This window comes from Aquarana catesbeiana, linkage group LG06 (assembly GCF_042186555.1).
Source record: "Aquarana catesbeiana isolate 2022-GZ linkage group LG06, ASM4218655v1, whole genome shotgun sequence".
In the NCBI taxonomy this organism is placed as follows: domain Eukaryota; kingdom Metazoa; phylum Chordata; class Amphibia; order Anura; family Ranidae; genus Aquarana; species Aquarana catesbeiana.
The window spans coordinates 279587982-279605742 of NC_133329.1; the positions used below are offsets into that span (position 1 = coordinate 279587982).

The following is a 17761-nucleotide window of genomic DNA, read 5'->3' on the forward strand; positions in this document are numbered from 1 at the left end:
CTCTCACTCACATCTTCAATCTCTCCCTCTCTAGTGGCACCTTCCCCTCCCCTCTAAAACATGCGCAGATCACACCCATACTTAAAAAGCCCTCACTGGACCCCACCAACCTGAACAACTTAAGACCCATCTCATTGCTCCCATTCACCTCTAAACTTCTAGAACGCTTAGTCTACAACTGTTTTAGCTCCTACCTCAGTGAAAATAACCTTCTTGACCCCTTACAGTCTGGTTTTCGGTTGCAGCACTCCATGCAAACTGCCTTACTAAAACTCACTAATGATTTACTTACTGCTAAAACCAACAGCCAGTACTACATACTCCAACTTCTTGACCTCTCTGCGGCCTTTGATACTGTTGACCACCCACTCCTTCTTAAACTACATTCCCTTGGCCTCTGAGAGTCTGCTCTATCCTGGTTCTCTGCCTATCACAGCGCTCCTTCAGTGTCACCTACTCTGTCTCCTCCTCTCCATTGCCCCTTTGTGTGGGGGTTCCCCAAGGCTCTGTTCTTAGACCCCTTCTCTATCTACACCTCCTCCCTTGGTCAATTGATAACCGCCCAGGGCTTCCAATACCACTTATATGCCAATGACACCCGAATCTGTCTACTCCTCACCTCACTCCTTCAGTCTCCTCTCGCATACTAACTGACATATCAGCATGGATGTCGCACCACTTCCTTAAACTAAATCTCTCTAAAACTGAGCTATTAATATTCCCCCCTGCCAGTGCCCCCCTCCATGACTTTTCCATCAAAATCAACAATGCAACTATCAGTCCCTCCCCTCACGCCAGGGTACTAGGTGTAATCCTAGACTCTGACTTGTCATTTCAGCCTCAAGTCCAATCGTTGTCAAAAGTTTGTAGAATTCACCTCCGTAACATCTCTAAAATTCGCCCTTTTTTATCAAATGAAACCACCAAGCTCCTTATTCGCTCCCTCGTTATCTCTCGCCTTGACTATTGCAACTCCCTTCTCATTGGCCTGCCTCTCCATAGGCTATCCCCTCTTCAGTGTATCATGAATGCTGCTGCCAGACTTATACACCTCACCAACCACTCAGTGTCTGCCAAGCCTTTCCTCCAATCCCTACACTGACTCCCAATCACCCAGCAAATTAAATTCAAAATAGTAACCACAACAACAAAGCCATTCACAACTCTGCCCCAAGCTACATCACCAATCTTGTCTCCAAATATCACCCAAATCATCTTCTGTGCTCAAGACCTCCTACTCTCAAGCTCTCTCGTCTCCTCCTCCCATGCTTGTCTCCAGGATTTCTCCAGAGCCTCTCCCATCCTCTGGAACTCCCTATCTTCACCTGTCCGGCTATCCCCTACTCTTGCTACCTTCAGGCATTCCCTGAAACTCATCTCTTCAGGAAAGGCTATCATGTCTCCAACTAATCTTTTACTGCTTCCATCAGCTCATTCCCCCACAGTTACAACCTTTTGTACCACCTGAACCACCCTATTAGATTGTAAGCTCTTCTGAGCAGGGCCCTCTTAAGCCTCTTGTATTTTATTGTATTATAACTGTATTGTCTCCCTTTTATATTGTAAAGCACTACGAAAACTGTTGGCGCTATATAAATCCTGTATAACAACAACAAGGGCACAGACAGCAATAAAAACCGACAGGTGTTCTAATTTCTCTCCACTCTGTCCAAAATTAAATGAAAAAGTGTTTTGCCTTTAGTTTTACTTTAAACGCTCACCTTATTCCATTGATCTAAATATCAAAGTCTAAATGCGCTTGTTGCCCCTTCATGTGATGAAGCTCAGGTTCCTAGAGCGCAACGCGCATAGGAGCAGGAATCATGCTTATGGTGCTGATGTGATATCTGGAAGCCTTGGAGCTGCATGGTATGGAGGAAGATGTTCAATGTGCCCATGTTTACATTATATGCCTGATTCATAGTACTGTGGGTGCTTTTTTTTTTTTTTTTTGCATGCGTTCATTTTATGAGCTTTTAAATAAAAAAGTGTTATACAGAGAGCACTATTGGTCCCATTCTATTTTTACATGCTGCCAGAGACTAGAGTCAGTGGAGGAATAAACATCCATACAGCCCAAAGAGGGGCAACAAGGGCATATAGACCTTGATTTATTGTGAATGTCAATGAAATAAGGTGAGCATTAAATAAGATGGGCACTGGGAGTTGCATACGCTGCATGGATTGCACTAACGAGAGGAAGATAGAAAATTTCACAACACATTGGTGGAGGACTTTTCAGTAGATTGTAAAATATGAATATTTTATAGCATTTTTTTGTGATAATTTATATTAGTTAAGGGAGTAATTTATTATTTTGTATTTTTGCGCTACATCAAGGTATTTTTATGATTAATGAGGGGTGTAGAAAAAAAACACTGATGTTTAGCAGCATTTATGGTTATTGTCCCTTTTTATAATATAGGATTGTGGGCAGTGGCTGTGCTGAGTGTTTTTGCACTAGGTTATAACATATTTGTTAATTTAAAAAAAAAAATAGACGTTACAATCACTTTAATCATGAAATGAAACAAACAATAAAATTGTCCTGAAAGGAAATATGGACAGGGGTATGTAATACACAGTGGTCTGGTGTGGGTTTGAAATATGCACTGTGCAGAATGAACGGTAAAATTCCCCCTTACATTGGTAATCAGGGGTGAAGTGCCCTCTTAGGTTGATGGTATGTGGTGTAGTTCCCCGTCATTGATAGTATGTAGTGTGATGCCCCCCCAGATTGGTGGTCAAGTAAGAAGTGCCCCTTACCATGGAGGTCAGGTGGGGAAATGGCTGCTTGTATTGATGGTCAGAGGAGATTTACCCAGTTACAGTGATCAGTGGAAGGTAAGTTGACCACCGGAATATGTAATAATTACTTGAGAGATAAGAGATTCCCCTGGTCCTGTACCACTGGTGCTGGCCGTACTGAGTGCTGTCAGTCTCAGAATTATGCAGACACCATCCACAGATCAGTCTTCTTAGAATTGCCCAGACATCGGCTGCATTAACATTCTCTACAATGGGACCCTTTATTGCCTGCAACTGGCCGACTCCCACCTCACTGCCTCGGTTTGGAAGTATGGAAGCTACTACTATTGCCCTTCTCTTCTGACTATACTGGTTCCCTGGTCATCATGCTGATCCAAAAGGTTTTCAGATAAATTCTGATATCTGGAGCATGTGTGCAGGTTTGTTCTAAGCCAAAGCAATAAAAAAAAAAAAAAAAATATTACAGCAGACAGACAGCCAAAATAAGGGCAATCTAATGGAGCCCACCATTGGCAGTCTCCCCTATTCTGCACCGCTCTTTAATATATGTAAAAATGCAGCTAATGATATGTACCATTTTATTCTGACCATCCTGCCTGGACAAGGATGAAAAAAAATAAAAATAAATCATGACTATATATTCTTTTAGATGCAATTACCCCAGCATTTTTTTTATAGGCATTGCCAAGTAACAATGGTTTAATAAATTAGATTTTCAGAGAAAAGAACATGCAAGCAAAGAAAGAAAATGAAAAAAAAGAATTCAATTTGCAATCATTTTAAAAAGTTTATTTTTTCTACAATTATTAGGAACAGTCGAACAAAACAAAAATAGACAATTTTTGCCTCCCATGATAAATAACTAGTCTTTAATACATTTTCTTTGAATAAAATGTCAAACTTTACCTTTACACAAAATATAATACAAAATGTAGAATTAAGAGGGATTAAAAAAAAAAAAATGTCTATTTCCTTCAGTGTTTGAAGGGAACAGTGCCCCTGAAATGGGTCCCAGTACCGCCCCTGTTTGGGTAACAATGGTAAGTGCTTGGGAATGGCTAAACATGCTTTGGTGGGAGGCTTGAACATAATAAACCTGATTTCACTGGTAATATACCAGCGCCAGAGATTATCGTGATACATAGTGGCGAGATTGTAGTTTTATTTCAATGTGAAAATTCACTACAATATTTAAAAAACGGACACCCTATTAAAACAGGTTTCAGATAAAACTATACCATCTCAGTCTGATATTGATACAGGGTGGCATGATTAATGTAGAAACATTTTCAGTAAACATTTTGTTTATGTGTATATTTTACTTATGCTACCTAATCCAGCAGTTTAGTAACTTTGCCATCTTTTTTTTTTTTACAAATCAATACAGTGATTTAAAGTGTACGTCCACTTTTATAGTCAAATTTGAGAAACCCCAACTATATACAGTATTTGTCATTTGTTCCTATTTACTCACCATCCCCAAAATGAAATATATATTAATATTAAAATACACACCTTTCTAGTTGTTATTTCTTTGGGAGTAGGATTATACACAGGAATGCAAGGCATTCTGAAAAAAAATTTAGAAGGACAAAGTGGGGACACCCCCACCTCTCATCAACATACAATGCAGATTTCAAACCTCGAGAGCTTTTACCCTTTGTCAGGATAGACAGTTTTGAAATCTAAGTGCAACTGATAAGAAGAAGATCTGCCAGCACAGATACCCACTCCCACATGGATGGCTTAGGCCAGTGATGGCGAACCTTGGCACCCCAGATGTTTTGGAACTACATTTCCCCATGATGCTCAGCTACACTGCACAGTGCATGAGCATCATGGGAAATGTGGGAAAACATCCAGGGTGCCAAAGTTCGCCATCACTGGCTCAGGCGATCCGAGCAGAAATACCCCCCCACCCCCCCGTTGCCTGCAGCTCTCTGGGTCACAGGTCCCAGAAGGCAGCCAGACCATTCACAAAGTCTAGTCACAGCAGGCTTCCCTTGGTAAACATGCTGGAACCAGAGACCTAAAAAGACTGGCCAAGAACTGGCTCGTGTGAGGACAGTGCTGGATCCCAGGACAGGTAGGTGTCCCTTTATTAAAAGTCAGCAGCTACAGTATTTGTAGCTGCTAACTTAATTCTTTTTTGGAGGATGAGGTTCTCTGTCTTCTGCTGACACGCCCCCCAACTCCTTAAACTCCTTATACAGCCGAGAACAGGAGGTCATGTGATCTCTTCTAAAAAAAGAAGAGGAACAGAAAAAGCATTTAGAATATTACATGCATTTGTTTTGTATTGTATTCTTCTTTAAACTGAACAGGTTGTTTTAGAAGGTAAGGATTCACATACACTTAGTAACAAAAATAAAATGGGCACTATCCAAATTGGACTGCAAAAGTGGAAATACACTTTAAAAAAAATTAAGTAGTACAGCCATATACAAATAACAAAGACTGAAGGTAGCCAACAGGCACCATAGAGAACCACAGCATATTTGGATTATGACAAATTAGTTCCCCATTTTGTCCTTTGTCTATTTGCAGATATCTTTTCAAAAAGTACCTCCTAGCTAATGGCATCCTAGTTTATTGTGTATGGCAATACCAAAGGTTTACTTTATTTAGCAATACAGTCCAAAGAGCAATACTTAAAAGTCAATGTCAGCACTCTAGCTAGTTCTGTGGGTCACATCACTTCATTGCAGTGTCACTATTGTACACAAACACACTCGGAATATTCTATAGTGCAGTACCAAAAGCAATGGTGAGTTGCAAGTACAGCAACACACAGGAACCAGATTAAGATTGCAGTTTTAGAGTTCTGATTGGCTGCTATGAGCTACTACCCTTTCTGCATTCCCATTGCGCTGTTTCATTTTTAGTGCAGAGCTACAATGTTTCACTTAAAAATTGTCAATATGCTGTTACTAGAAAAAAATAAAGCAAATGGTTTGCATGTACAGTAAAATTACACAATTGTAAATTATATTTAACACACTGCAGTTTGGCCACCTTTCTGTAAGTCACCAAGATTGTTAGAGATGAATTCCCTTTAATATATTTATTTAAAAGAGCTAGAGATAATATATTTTAGGATACAATCTGTAGAAGCCTGAATGATTGTCTGAAAGGCAATGATCATAATTCCATATTTTTTCTAGAGAAAAAAAAAAAATCCTAAATATTCGTTCCTGGTTAACATGTATAGTTTTTGCTAACAAAGATATTAAATCCAGATTTACATAAAAGATATACAATGACTTTGATGTACTAAGCAATCTTTACTTTTGTGTTTTCATTTGAGATGATGTACCATTGCCTTCATCTTTGGTTACGTAGTAACTGGACAGACACAGCTGCTTACAGTAGGTTGGTGCTGTATTTATCAATGCATCAGTGGCACTCAAGTGCTGAATGTTTGAAGTTACCTCATTGTACATGTCTAAAGTAGGCACCAGTGTACAGCGCCCGGCTTTGTTGACCATCTAAAAGAATTGCATTATGTTGGGGGATCTTAGAACAAATTAGTAAATGTAAAACATGGTAAGAGCCATGTTTGCAAAGTCATAGCTGATATTGCTTCAATTTGTTTACATATCTTCCTGGCAATCCAACGAACTGTCATTTAATTAACTTACATAATACATTATTATAAGCCAGTAGCTCTCAATTTTTACTAATCGGCCAGCATTGTAAGAAAAGTTACCCATTACTTGAACATTCTCATGGGCTTTCCTGTCACCCTACCAATGCATATTGGAAAACCGATTCTATGGAGTTGATTTACTGAAACTGGAGAGTGCAAGATCTGGTGCAGCTGTGCATGGTAACCAACTTCTAATTTCAGCTTGTTCAATTAAAGTAGAAGTCTACCCTAACACTAAAATCCCTGCATCTACAGACATCCATGATCTAACACTAACCTATCTAGCCCTGTAAAGAAGAAATCAGTATACATACCTTTTTTATAGCTGATCCGACCCGAACCTACTCTTCGCTGTCGAAGAGGGTGTAAAGGACACAGCCGACAACGGAAGCCCCATAGTAACTGAGTGACATCATTTCCCATTCATTTTACACCCGTTGTCGGCCGTGTCTTCTAGATGGGTTAGTGTTAGATCATGGATGTCTGTAGATGCAGGGATTTTAGTGTTAGGGTGGACTTACACTTTAAGCTTTAATATTTATTTTCAATTTTTTATCTCAAAGCGTTTAATTAAGCTGTAACAAAAAAGTGAAAGCTGGATTGGTTTCTGTGCAGAACTGCACCAGAATTAGTAAAATCAATCCCTATATGAAGCCATTCAAAATACTGGTCCATGGAGATTCTTCCTACATAGTGAGCACGTCAGAAAACAGATAGGCTGACTTTTCTTGAATATTGATTTGGTCGTTAAAGTTTGTCTCACTTTTGTAACTATGTCAGGTGCAGTCCAATCACAATTTGGCTTATAAAAAAAAAAAAAAAAAAAAAAAAAAAAAAATCATTGCAGTCACAATTTGGTGAATGTGGAATCTGAATATTCAGTTTATATTAGAATTGTGCAAACTTCCTGTTTATTTAGCTTTAGCAGTTTCCCTTATCCTGACAATATAACTGGATGGTCACAGTGGTCTCCTCAGGTCTGACAGTTGCTGCCTGTCAACTGCCTGACCTCACACACTACACAAGTGGAAGATGATAGATGTGTGTAATGTCAAGCAATCGGCAAGCCAACAGCCTTCAAACTTTAGGCGACGTCTGGCCCTCTCATAGCCTCAATAATGGCAGCTTCCATATTATCCAGACAGATTCTTTTATAGGTCACAGCACATGCAGACTCGGACAGAATGCTTAATATTTAAAAAACATTGCTACAGAAAATCAAACCTGTTAAATGACCATACATTAAGTTCTAAATTGTATTATTTAAACTATGGTCCTGAACTATTTAGCTCCGTTTTTATGAACAGGTTTTAAATCACTGCACTCTGTTAATGACCTTTTTGGCAAATCAAACAAAGATGCCATATTTCTTGCACAATGGGCTTTGCTTGTTTGCCATTGTCAAACAGGAGAGGACTGAAGAGCCTGTGGAGCTTATCAAGTTCCTTGAGTAGCATGTGAAAGCAAGACTGCAACAGCCAATTCATTTGGCATTTCACATTTTTTAATGTTGGAATCTATTTGTTGTACCTGGTGTCTTAGCTCAGACATGTGAACTCTTAAGTTAATTGGTATATTCTAGAACAGCACACAGTCTTAGGTTGGGGCACATTAATAACAAAGTACTATTAATGGAAAATATACATGACAACCTTATTACAGTGGCACATAGGCTACAAAAAAAAAAATAAATATCTTATGCTATTAAATACATATATTGTACTTTTTTTTAAAAGAAATTAAAATAGGTGTGTTGTCATATAATCCTATAAGGGTTCAAATCTTTACATAAAATTTAACAGCTAAACAAACTGCTTGCTAAGGATTTAAATATTTACCTTAATTACAATGTAATTTATTAAGTATATTAAAAGGGCATCAGTTTTAAATCTTTTAGCAATGGGATTGCTGAAATGTAATAGATTGTCTATTTACTGCGCTCTGTGCATTTAAGCTATACTCCACAAAAAAAGTGCTATGTAGACTTGTCAAACAATGCATGATTAACAGCAAATTTGACTTGCTTAATTTTTAAAGAGGATTTCATTATATAAACAAAATTTTCTGCCACAGTGTTAAAAAAAAAAAAAAAAAAAAGTCACCCACAGTATAAAACGCTCACATATCCACAGAATGCTGTATACTAAATAGAATCATCAATTCATCAGCATGGTGTTTATTATACAGGCATCCTGCAAAAAAAAAAAACACCACGTGGAATTCACAAGAGCCTTTTATCACTGTATACATAAAGAAGGTGGGACTGACACTTCTTACACAAAGAATCACAAAACAAATACTAGAACAGGACACAGTGACCAGTTTTTCAGCATGCAAAATGCTACAGCCTTGAAAATATTGTCACGAGTTAACCTGCAATCCCTTTGTATACTTAGACACACAAACCCAAGTCGACCCTCCTGCAAGTTCCTTTTGGTGGTAAACAAAGCTATGAATTTAGATTTTATATAGCTTTGATATGAGAATTAATTAGCACGTTTAAATGACCACCTCTGCTTTGTGCCAAGTAAAGGGGTGTAAGTAATGACTGAGATGAAATGATAATGCTATAACAATATCATGGGGGATATCAGCCAACATATCTGATTTTATTAAAATAAAATAGAAGGTAGGAAACACAATGCAAGCATTAGAAGATAAACTGCCTGTTAAATTAAACAAAAAACCCTAGCTGACATATGACCCGTGCAGGACCCTGATCTCTGAGTTATGCACAATTCTGTTTTTCATAGGGTAGTGCCCACTTGCACCTTTAGGTGTCGCTATTGCTACTTGAGCTCATGAAACTTTAGAACTCTCATCCAACTCAACTTACATGAATGGCGACAGTAACTTCCATATGATTTATAAGTTATCATTTAGCATGCCAAGGGTTTACAAAAAAAAAGGGGGGGGGGGGGGGAAGGAGGAGGCATAAAACACATTGGCACATTGACTAAAGAAGTATAAATCTCCCTTACAATAATTACAAGGTATTTGCATTACAGTCCACAACCAAATGTTAAAGGGAAAACTTTGACAACTGATTCACTTCTAGATCTTTTGTAATGTATTTGCGGGCTAGAGGATATTTCAATGTACAAAATGCACCTTTAATTTTCAACCTGTTAAAAAAATATATATATATTTTACAGGTTTGTCCAACCTGGAACCTGCCAAGTACCAATGTATGCCGACTTCTTATAGAGCGACTTCCCTGACCTTCTTTACTGATAACTTTTTTAAAAATTTTTTTACATATTCATTTGTGTTCAAACTGTATTTTCCAACTTGGTAAATTATAGTATTTTGTGGTCTCTCGATACTGCTTACACAGTTCTATTTAGCACCACCACTAGAGATCATGCTAAAGTTCTGGGTGGCACCTTTGAGAAAGGGCTCCAGAACAAGAAACTTCTGAATTATGGTGGTAGATTGTCTACTGCTAATGTTATAATTCTGCACAATTTGCCAAAGCACAACATAAACAGTAGCAGGACAGACAAAAAAAAAAAAAAAAAAAGAAGAAGGAAGGAGGCGCCTGTGGAACCCATTAGCCTTTTTTGAGTCAGTAAGTTATATAGTGCAAGAAACAGCCAATCACACATGAGACAATGGCACTTGCTTGTGATATAAAGCGGAACTTGGCAAGCCAGACCTTGCTGTTAGCGCTGTGCTGGCTTCACTGAATGCTAAAGCATTGATTGATTTACTGCTTCTGCAACATCTGCCTGTGACCCTCCTCCAGGACTCCAATGTTTTTCCAGACCAGATCCATACCCCTGAGGTTATTCCCACCAATAGGCACATAAAGTACTTTAACATGAAAACTGCATACTCAGGCCTGGCTTTATTTTTGTCCCCAGGACAAGAGCAGTTGTGGGATTTTTCCCAGAATTCTCTGTAGTGCTGTTCATAGATATAGCAGGCAACAACAATGGTTGCGGGTACAGTGTACAGAACAGTAAATAAACCTATTCTGATCATCAATTTTTCCAGTTTATCAGTTTTGGTGCCACCCTGTTTTATTACACTCCTAATTCTGAAGAGTGACACAAATCCTGCAAGGAGAAACATTGTTCCTGTGAAAAGGTAAACTACTAGTGGAGCCAACACAAACCCACGAAGATTGTCTAGGTTTTGGTTACCTACATAGCAGATTCCAGCCACCGGGTCGCCATCCACAGAACTTAAAGCAAGGACAGCTATGGATTTGACACTTGGTATTAACCACGCAGCCATATGGAAATACTGAGAGTAGCTAGAAATAGCCTCATTGCCCCACTTCATGCCAGCAGCCAAGAACCAGGTGAAGGACAAGATGACCCACCATATAGAACTGGCCATTCCAAAGAAGTAAATAAGTAGAAATACTATTGTGCAGAGAGCTGGTCCTGTTGTCTCATAATGAATGTGGTCTCTGTTGCAGGCAACATTTTCGTGACCCACTAGAAGTCTGACAATGTAGCCAATGGATACAAAGAGATAGCATGCAGATAAAAAGATGATAGGGCGTTCTGGATATCGAAATCTCTCCATGTCAATGAGGAATGTGGCCACAGTAATAAAGGTTGAGATGAAACACAGAATGGACCACAAGCCTATCCAGAAGGCAGCAAATGTCTTCTCATCCTGAGTGAAATAGGGCTGGAAACATGGCACAGCACAGTTCGGCACCTGGCCAGTTTTGACCCTGTTATACAGTGGATGGGATTCTTTTGTTATGGAGTAGAAAGGCTCCCTGCATTTACATTCACCATTACATTCACTGTTGGGCTGCCTATTTGAAATCAAGTGTTTTGATCCCCTTGGTGGGTATGTAGGTTTTGCAAAGAACGGTGGGTGTGTTGTGGTTTCTGTCCTATTATAATCCATACAAAGATTTTCTGGGTCTCCATTCTGAGGAAGTTTATCACAGTTCATTCTCTCTGGCCAACCAAAACCATATTGCCTCATAAGTGGAGAACAACCTGCCTTTGCTCTTTCACAGACTGACCTGCAGGGTGGCAAAGGTTTCTTATAGTCAGCCAGGCAAATGGGGGTATACATGCTACATAAGAAAAATTTCAAGTCAGGCGAACACTGAATTTCCACCAAAGGCCAAAACTGATGAACTTCCAAGCCAGCTTCATCTTGAGTGTCATGGTTAAATTGATTGGGCATATAGGTAAAATTATATCCAATGCCTTTGCACATGGGAACTGTGATCTCTTGACAGACGATTGCTTTGGAGGCCATAGACACAGGTGCAGGGAGCTGCAGGAGAAGTAGAGGGCCTAGTACAAACATCACAGGGTTCCGTATTGCCATGGTTTCAGCTTACAGATGGCAATCTTCTCTCCTTTACTTTTGAAATAATTCAAACATATTCATTTGTTATTGTTCATTAAAGTCGAAAGGATCCTCTGATGTGCAGTTTCCATGAAATGGTTTTTCTGTAAAAAGAAAATTGAAAATTTTTATTATTTACTTTTGAATTTTAAAAATGACAAGGCTTCTTAAATTATTATTAAACAACACACACATATTCTTCTTCTTCTTCTTATTATTATTAATTAGCATTATTATTATTATTATTGATAATAATAAACATCAAAATACACGTCTAGTGTTATTTAAAATTGCATCTTAATATTTAAAATTGTGAGGATACACTTTACGAAAGAATCTCAAAAAGTATAACTTCTTTTAGTTTATTAAAACAAGAGCATGTGTGTGTAATTGTTACATATTTGTGTGCGACAGAGAAAAAAAAAAAATCTATATCTAAATTTTTTTTTTTTTTTAACTGCATTACACAAATATATCTCTCTCTCTCTCTCTCTCTACTTTACATTACACGCACGCAGACACACTTGTTTTAATAAATATTATACTTGTACACACACTCTTTAGTTTTAATAATAGAAAGGTTACTTTTTTTTTTTTTTTTTTTTAAGCATACACACAAATAATAAATATTTATACACACACACAACTATGAAAATTATATATATATAAAAAAAAAAATTTCCATAAAAAGAAGGGAGGTGGATAATAGTTTCTAGATACACACACACACACACACACACACACACACACACACACACACACACACTCATGAATATGGGCAGCCTGTGTGTATGGGATATAATGTATTAGTAAATCCCTGTGGATTTTAGGCTATAGAAATGTCATTAAAAATCCACATCTATCACACAGTTTTCTGATTAGATGTGATTGGCTACATGTGTGAATCCTGGGTGAAAGTGGTGAAAACTAGTCCAAGTGATAGGTAAGTACCTCCTCAGTTGCAGATTCCCTTTATAAATAAGTACTTGCAGTGAATCTAGAGAAGTCCCAGGAAGGAGGAGGGGGACATCACAGGACGAGCTCCGGGCCGGCAGCGCTCTCTCCCTCTCGGACAATGATCAGGAAAGTTGTGCGGAGCTCCATGTGTTGCGGAGGAAGTTTTCTCATAGCCGGATGAGTGATCGCTGGAAGTGTCCCTGTGCTGGAATCAATGTCTTCTCCCATAGTCATTGAGAAATGAGAACGATGTCCGGGCTCAGCTGTCACCGGTGTCACCACCTCCCTCTGCAGTCAGGGCGATCACTGGTCAGATCCGGTGCCCGGGCTCTCCCTTATCACTTCCATTGGAGGGATCCCCGGGGAGATCTCAGTCCACGGACAGCAGCAGGAAAAGTCTCTTCTGTTCCCGCAGGAGTTTGCTTATCTTCCTACCTGTGCTCACAAGGGTCCCCCTGTCAGGAACGCCCATTTGTCAAAGATACCCAGCCCCCCGTCTATGATTGGAGACGCACACTGCTCTGCCACACCCACCACTGCTACACATCGCCTCATTGGTTAGAGCGCTGACAGTGATCTGCTCCTCAGGATGATCGCTGTGGAGTCAGGAGCAGACAAGGATTCTGCTGGATGGGATGATGTAACTACTGCTAACACTTTACTCCTTCTAGTATATACCCCAGGGCTGCACCTATACAGGGGCATCTCATAAAATTTGAATATCATCAAAAAGTTAATTTATTTTAGTATTTCAATTCAAAAAGTGAAACTCATATATTTTATATAGATACGTTACACATAGAGTGATATATTTCAAGAATTTCTTTCTTTTAATTTTGATGATTATGGCTTACAGCTAGTGAAAACCCAAAAATCAGTATCTTAGGAAATTAGAATATTACATAAAACCAATAAAAAAAGTATTTTTAATACGGAAATGTTGGCATACTGAAAAGTATGTCCATGTACAGTATAGTATGCATTCAGTACTTGGTTGGGGCTCAGCCTGTGGCACTGTGGCAGTGGTAGGGGGTGGCTTCTGTGGCTATGGCCCCGAATTGGGGGCCCATAGCCATGAGTCTATAGGGTGACCAGGACGGGTGCTGAGGGGAGGGGGGTCGGTCCGCCCCAGGTGCCACACACTGGCGGGTGTCAGGCCAGAGTCTCCTGCTGTGTCAGCTTTGATTCGCCAAGTGTCCGTCATCACAAAGTCCCCCCTCCTAGTATGGCTTCTTTGACAGACAGCACACTTGTCCAATTTCGGGACATGTGCTGCCTATTATAGGTGGGAGCTGATCCAGGAGGCGGGACATATGTGATGACAGGCACCCAGCGAATCAAATTAAAGCTCACACAGTGGGAGACGCCGGCCTGTGTGATGATCCAGCCGGCTCTCCTCTTCCTCTCCTTTATGATCCTCGGCACAGGTGAGGGCAATGTGGGTACTGGTGAGGCTGCATTCCTGGGCACAAGTGAGGCTGCATTGCTGGACACTGGTGAGGCTGAGATGTGGGCACAGGTGAGGCTGCATTCCTGGGCACAGTTGAGGCTGCATTCCTGGGCACAGGTGAGGCTGCATTGCTGGGCACTGGTGAGGCTGGGATGTGGGCACAGGTGAGGCTGCATTCCTGGGCACAGTTGAGGCTGCATTCCTGGGCACAGGTGAGGCTGCATTGCGGAACACAGGTGAGGCTGCATTGCTGGACACAGGTGAGGCTGCATCGCTGGGCACAGGTGAGGCTGCATCGCTGGGCACAGGTGAGGCTGCATCGCTGGGCACAGGTGAGGCTGAATTTCTGGGAACAGGAGAGGCTGCATTGCTGGGCACTGGTGCGGCTGAGATGTGGGCACATGTGAGGCTGCATTGCTGGGCACAGGTAAGTCTGCATTCCTGGGCACAGGTGAGGCTGCATTCCTGGGCACAGGTGAGGCTGCATTGCGGAACACAGGTGAGGCTGCATTCCTGGGCACTGGTGAGGCTGAGATGTGGGCACAGGTGAGGCTGCATTCCTGGGCACAGGTGAGGTTGCATTCCCAGTAGCTAGTAGTAGGAAGGGGGTGCACCCCAAAATGTGTTAGTGTACCCCGTGTTCTGTGCATGTCCATGCACTTTTATGGCCTTTTGTCAGTTGCATTTTGTGAGTACCCACTTTTATACAAAAATGCCTTATTATTTAATTATCTCTTGTAATGCACCTGGTGTGCGCGCCTTCCATTTCTGTTTTTATTGAGGCTGCTTTCCTGGGCACTGGTGAGGCTGCATTGCGCACAATCCTGAACCTTGCAATCTTTATGTAGTGCACTCCTGAGCCCTGGGGCTCTCTGGGGTAAGGAAGGGGCTCTCTGGGGACCCTGATGTAAGTGGGGATCCGCACTCAGATATGTAACGATATTTTATATACAGTATCTCACAAAAGTGAGTATACCCCTCACATTTTTGTAAATTTTTTATTCTATCTTTTCATGTGACAACACTGAGGAAATTACACTTTGCTACAATGTAAAGTAGTGAGTGTACAGCTTGTATAACTGTGTAAATTTGCTGTCCCCTCAAAATAACTCAACACACAGCCATTAATGTCTAAACCGCTGGCAACAAAAAATACACCCCTAAGTGAAAATGTCCAAATTGGACTCAATTAGCCATTTTCCCTCCCTGGTGTCATGTGACTCGTTAGTTTTACAAGGTCTCAGGTGTGAATGGGGAGCAGGTGTGTTAAATTTGGTGTTATCGCGCTCACTCTCTCATACTGGTCAGTGGAAGTTCAACACGGCACTTCATGGCAAAGAACTCTCTGAGGATCTAAAAAAATAAATTGTTGCTCTACAAAAAGATGGCCTAGGCTATAAGAAGATTGCCAAGACCCTGAAACTGAGCTGCAGCATGGTGGCCAAGACCATACAGCGGTTTAACAAGACAGGTTCCAGTCAGAACAGGCCTCCCCGTGGTCAACCAAAGAAGTTGATTACACGTGCTCAGCGTCATATCCAGAGGTTGACTTTGGGAAATAGACAAAGTGCTGCCAGCATTGCTGCAGAGGTTGAAGGGGTGGGGGTGGGGGGTCAGCCTGTCAGAGCTCAGACCATTTGCCGCATACTGCATTAAATTGTTCTGCATGGTTGTCATCCCAGAAAGAAGCCTCTTCTAAAGATGCACAAGAAAGCCCTCAAACAGTTTGCTGAAGACAAGCAGACTAAGGACATGGATTACTGGAACCATGTCCTGTGGTTTGATGAGACCAAGATAAATTTATTTGGTTCATATGGTGTCAACCGTGTGTGGCGGCGACCAGATGAGGAGTACAAAGACAAGTGTGTCTTGCCTACAGTCAAGCATGGTGGTGGGAGTGTCATGGTCCGGGGCTGCATGAGTGCTACCGGCACTGGGGAGCTACAGTTCATTGAGGGAACCATGAATGGCAACATGTACTGTGACATACTGAAGCAGAGCATGATCCCCTCCCTTCGGAAACTGGGCCACAGTGCAGTATTCCAACATAACGACAAATATAACAAACACACCTCCAAGACGACCACTGCCTTGCTAAAGAGGCTGGGGGTAAAGGTGATGGACTAGCCAAGCATGTCTCCAGACCTAAACCCTATTGAGCATCTGTGGGGCATCCTCAAACGGACGGTGGAGGAGCGCAAGCATATGACCTTTTGTAGACCTAGCAATGCCCCTGGGCACTGCTGAGTGTTATGAAAGCCCAGGTTGCTTTGATAGCAGCCTTCAGCTTGTCTGTATTGTTGGGTCTGGTGTCTCTCATCTTTCTCTTGACAATACCCCACAGATTCTCTATGGGGTTTAGGTCAGGCAAGTTTGCTGGCCAATCAAGCACATTGATACCATGATCAGTAAACCAGGTATTGGTACTTTTGGGAGTGTGGGCAGGTGCCAAGTCCTGCTGGAAAATGAAGACAGCATCTCCATAAAGCTTGTCAGCAGAGGGAAGCATGAAGTGCTCTGGAATTTCCTGGTAGAGGGCTGCGATGACTTTGGACTTGATAAAACGCAGCGGTCCAACACCAGCAGATGACATGGCTCAAACAAGTTATCATGGACTGTGGAAAATTTTGCATTTCATTTGGAAATCAAGGTCCCAGAGTCTGGAGGAAGAGTGGAGAGGCACAGAATCCAAGTTGCATGAGGTCCAGTGTGAAGTTTCCACAGTCAGTGATGATTTGGGGAGCCATGCCATCTGCTGGTGTTGATCCACTGTGTTTTATCAAGTCCAAAGTCATCGCAGCCCTCTACCAGGAAATTCTAGAGCACTTCATGCTTCCCTCTGCTGACCAGCTTTATGGAGATGCTGTAAGTCTTGTAATTTATATCCTACCAGGGCTGGGGTAATCACTGCACCCATAGGTTTTCTAATGTACACTCACCGGCCACTTCATTAGGTACACCAGTTCAGTTGCTTTTAACACAAATTGCTAATCAGCCAATCACATGGCAGCAACTCAATGCACTTAGGCATCTAGACGTGGTGAAGGCGAATTGCTGAATTTCAAACTGAGCATCAGAATGGGGAAGAAAGGGGATTTAAGTGACTTTGAACATGGCATGGTTGTTGGTGCCAGACGGGTTGGTCTGAGTATTTCAAAAATTGCTGATCTACTGGAATTTTCACGCACAACCATCTCTAGGGTTTACAGAGAATAATAGGAAAAGGAGAAAATATCCAGAGAGCGGAAGTTGTGTGGAGGAAAATGCCTTGCTGATGTCAGAGGTCAGAGAAGAATAGGCAGACTGGTTTGAGATGATAGAAAGGCAACAGTAACTCAAATAACCACTCTTTACAACCAAGGTATGCAAAATACCATCTCTGAATGCACAACACATCGAACCTTAAAGCAGATGGGATACAGCAGCAGAAGACCACACCGGGTGCCACTCCTGTCAGCTAAGAACAGGAAACTGAGGCTACAATTCGCACAGTCTCACCAAAATTGGACAATAGAAGATTGGGATGTTGCCTGGTCTGATGAGTCTCGATTTCAGCTATGACATTCAGATTGTAGGGTCAGAATTTGGTGTAAACAACATGAAAG

At 41.2% G+C, this 17761-nt stretch overlaps 1 protein-coding gene across 1 annotated transcript; it reads right to left on the bottom strand.

The window, feature by feature from the left end:
* Positions 1 to 3536: 3536 nt before the first annotated feature.
* FZD5 (frizzled class receptor 5) lies at positions 3537 to 13165 on the bottom strand. The gene is made up of 2 exons (XM_073633402.1): positions 12701 to 13165; positions 3537 to 11853 (listed from the first exon to the last, which is right to left on the bottom strand). The coding sequence occupies exon 2, from the start codon at positions 11726 to 11728 to the stop codon at positions 10019 to 10021; it is 1710 nt and encodes a 569-aa protein (XP_073489503.1). The 5' UTR covers positions 11729 to 11853; positions 12701 to 13165; the 3' UTR covers positions 3537 to 10018.
* Between the last annotated feature and the right edge of the window lie 4596 nt (positions 13166 to 17761).

Bases quoted from the DNA above. Each gene is read 5' to 3' on its own strand.
- FZD5 (XM_073633402.1), bottom strand. From the start codon at position 11,728: ATGGCAATACGGAACCCTGTGATGTTTGTACTAGGCCCTCTACTTCTC.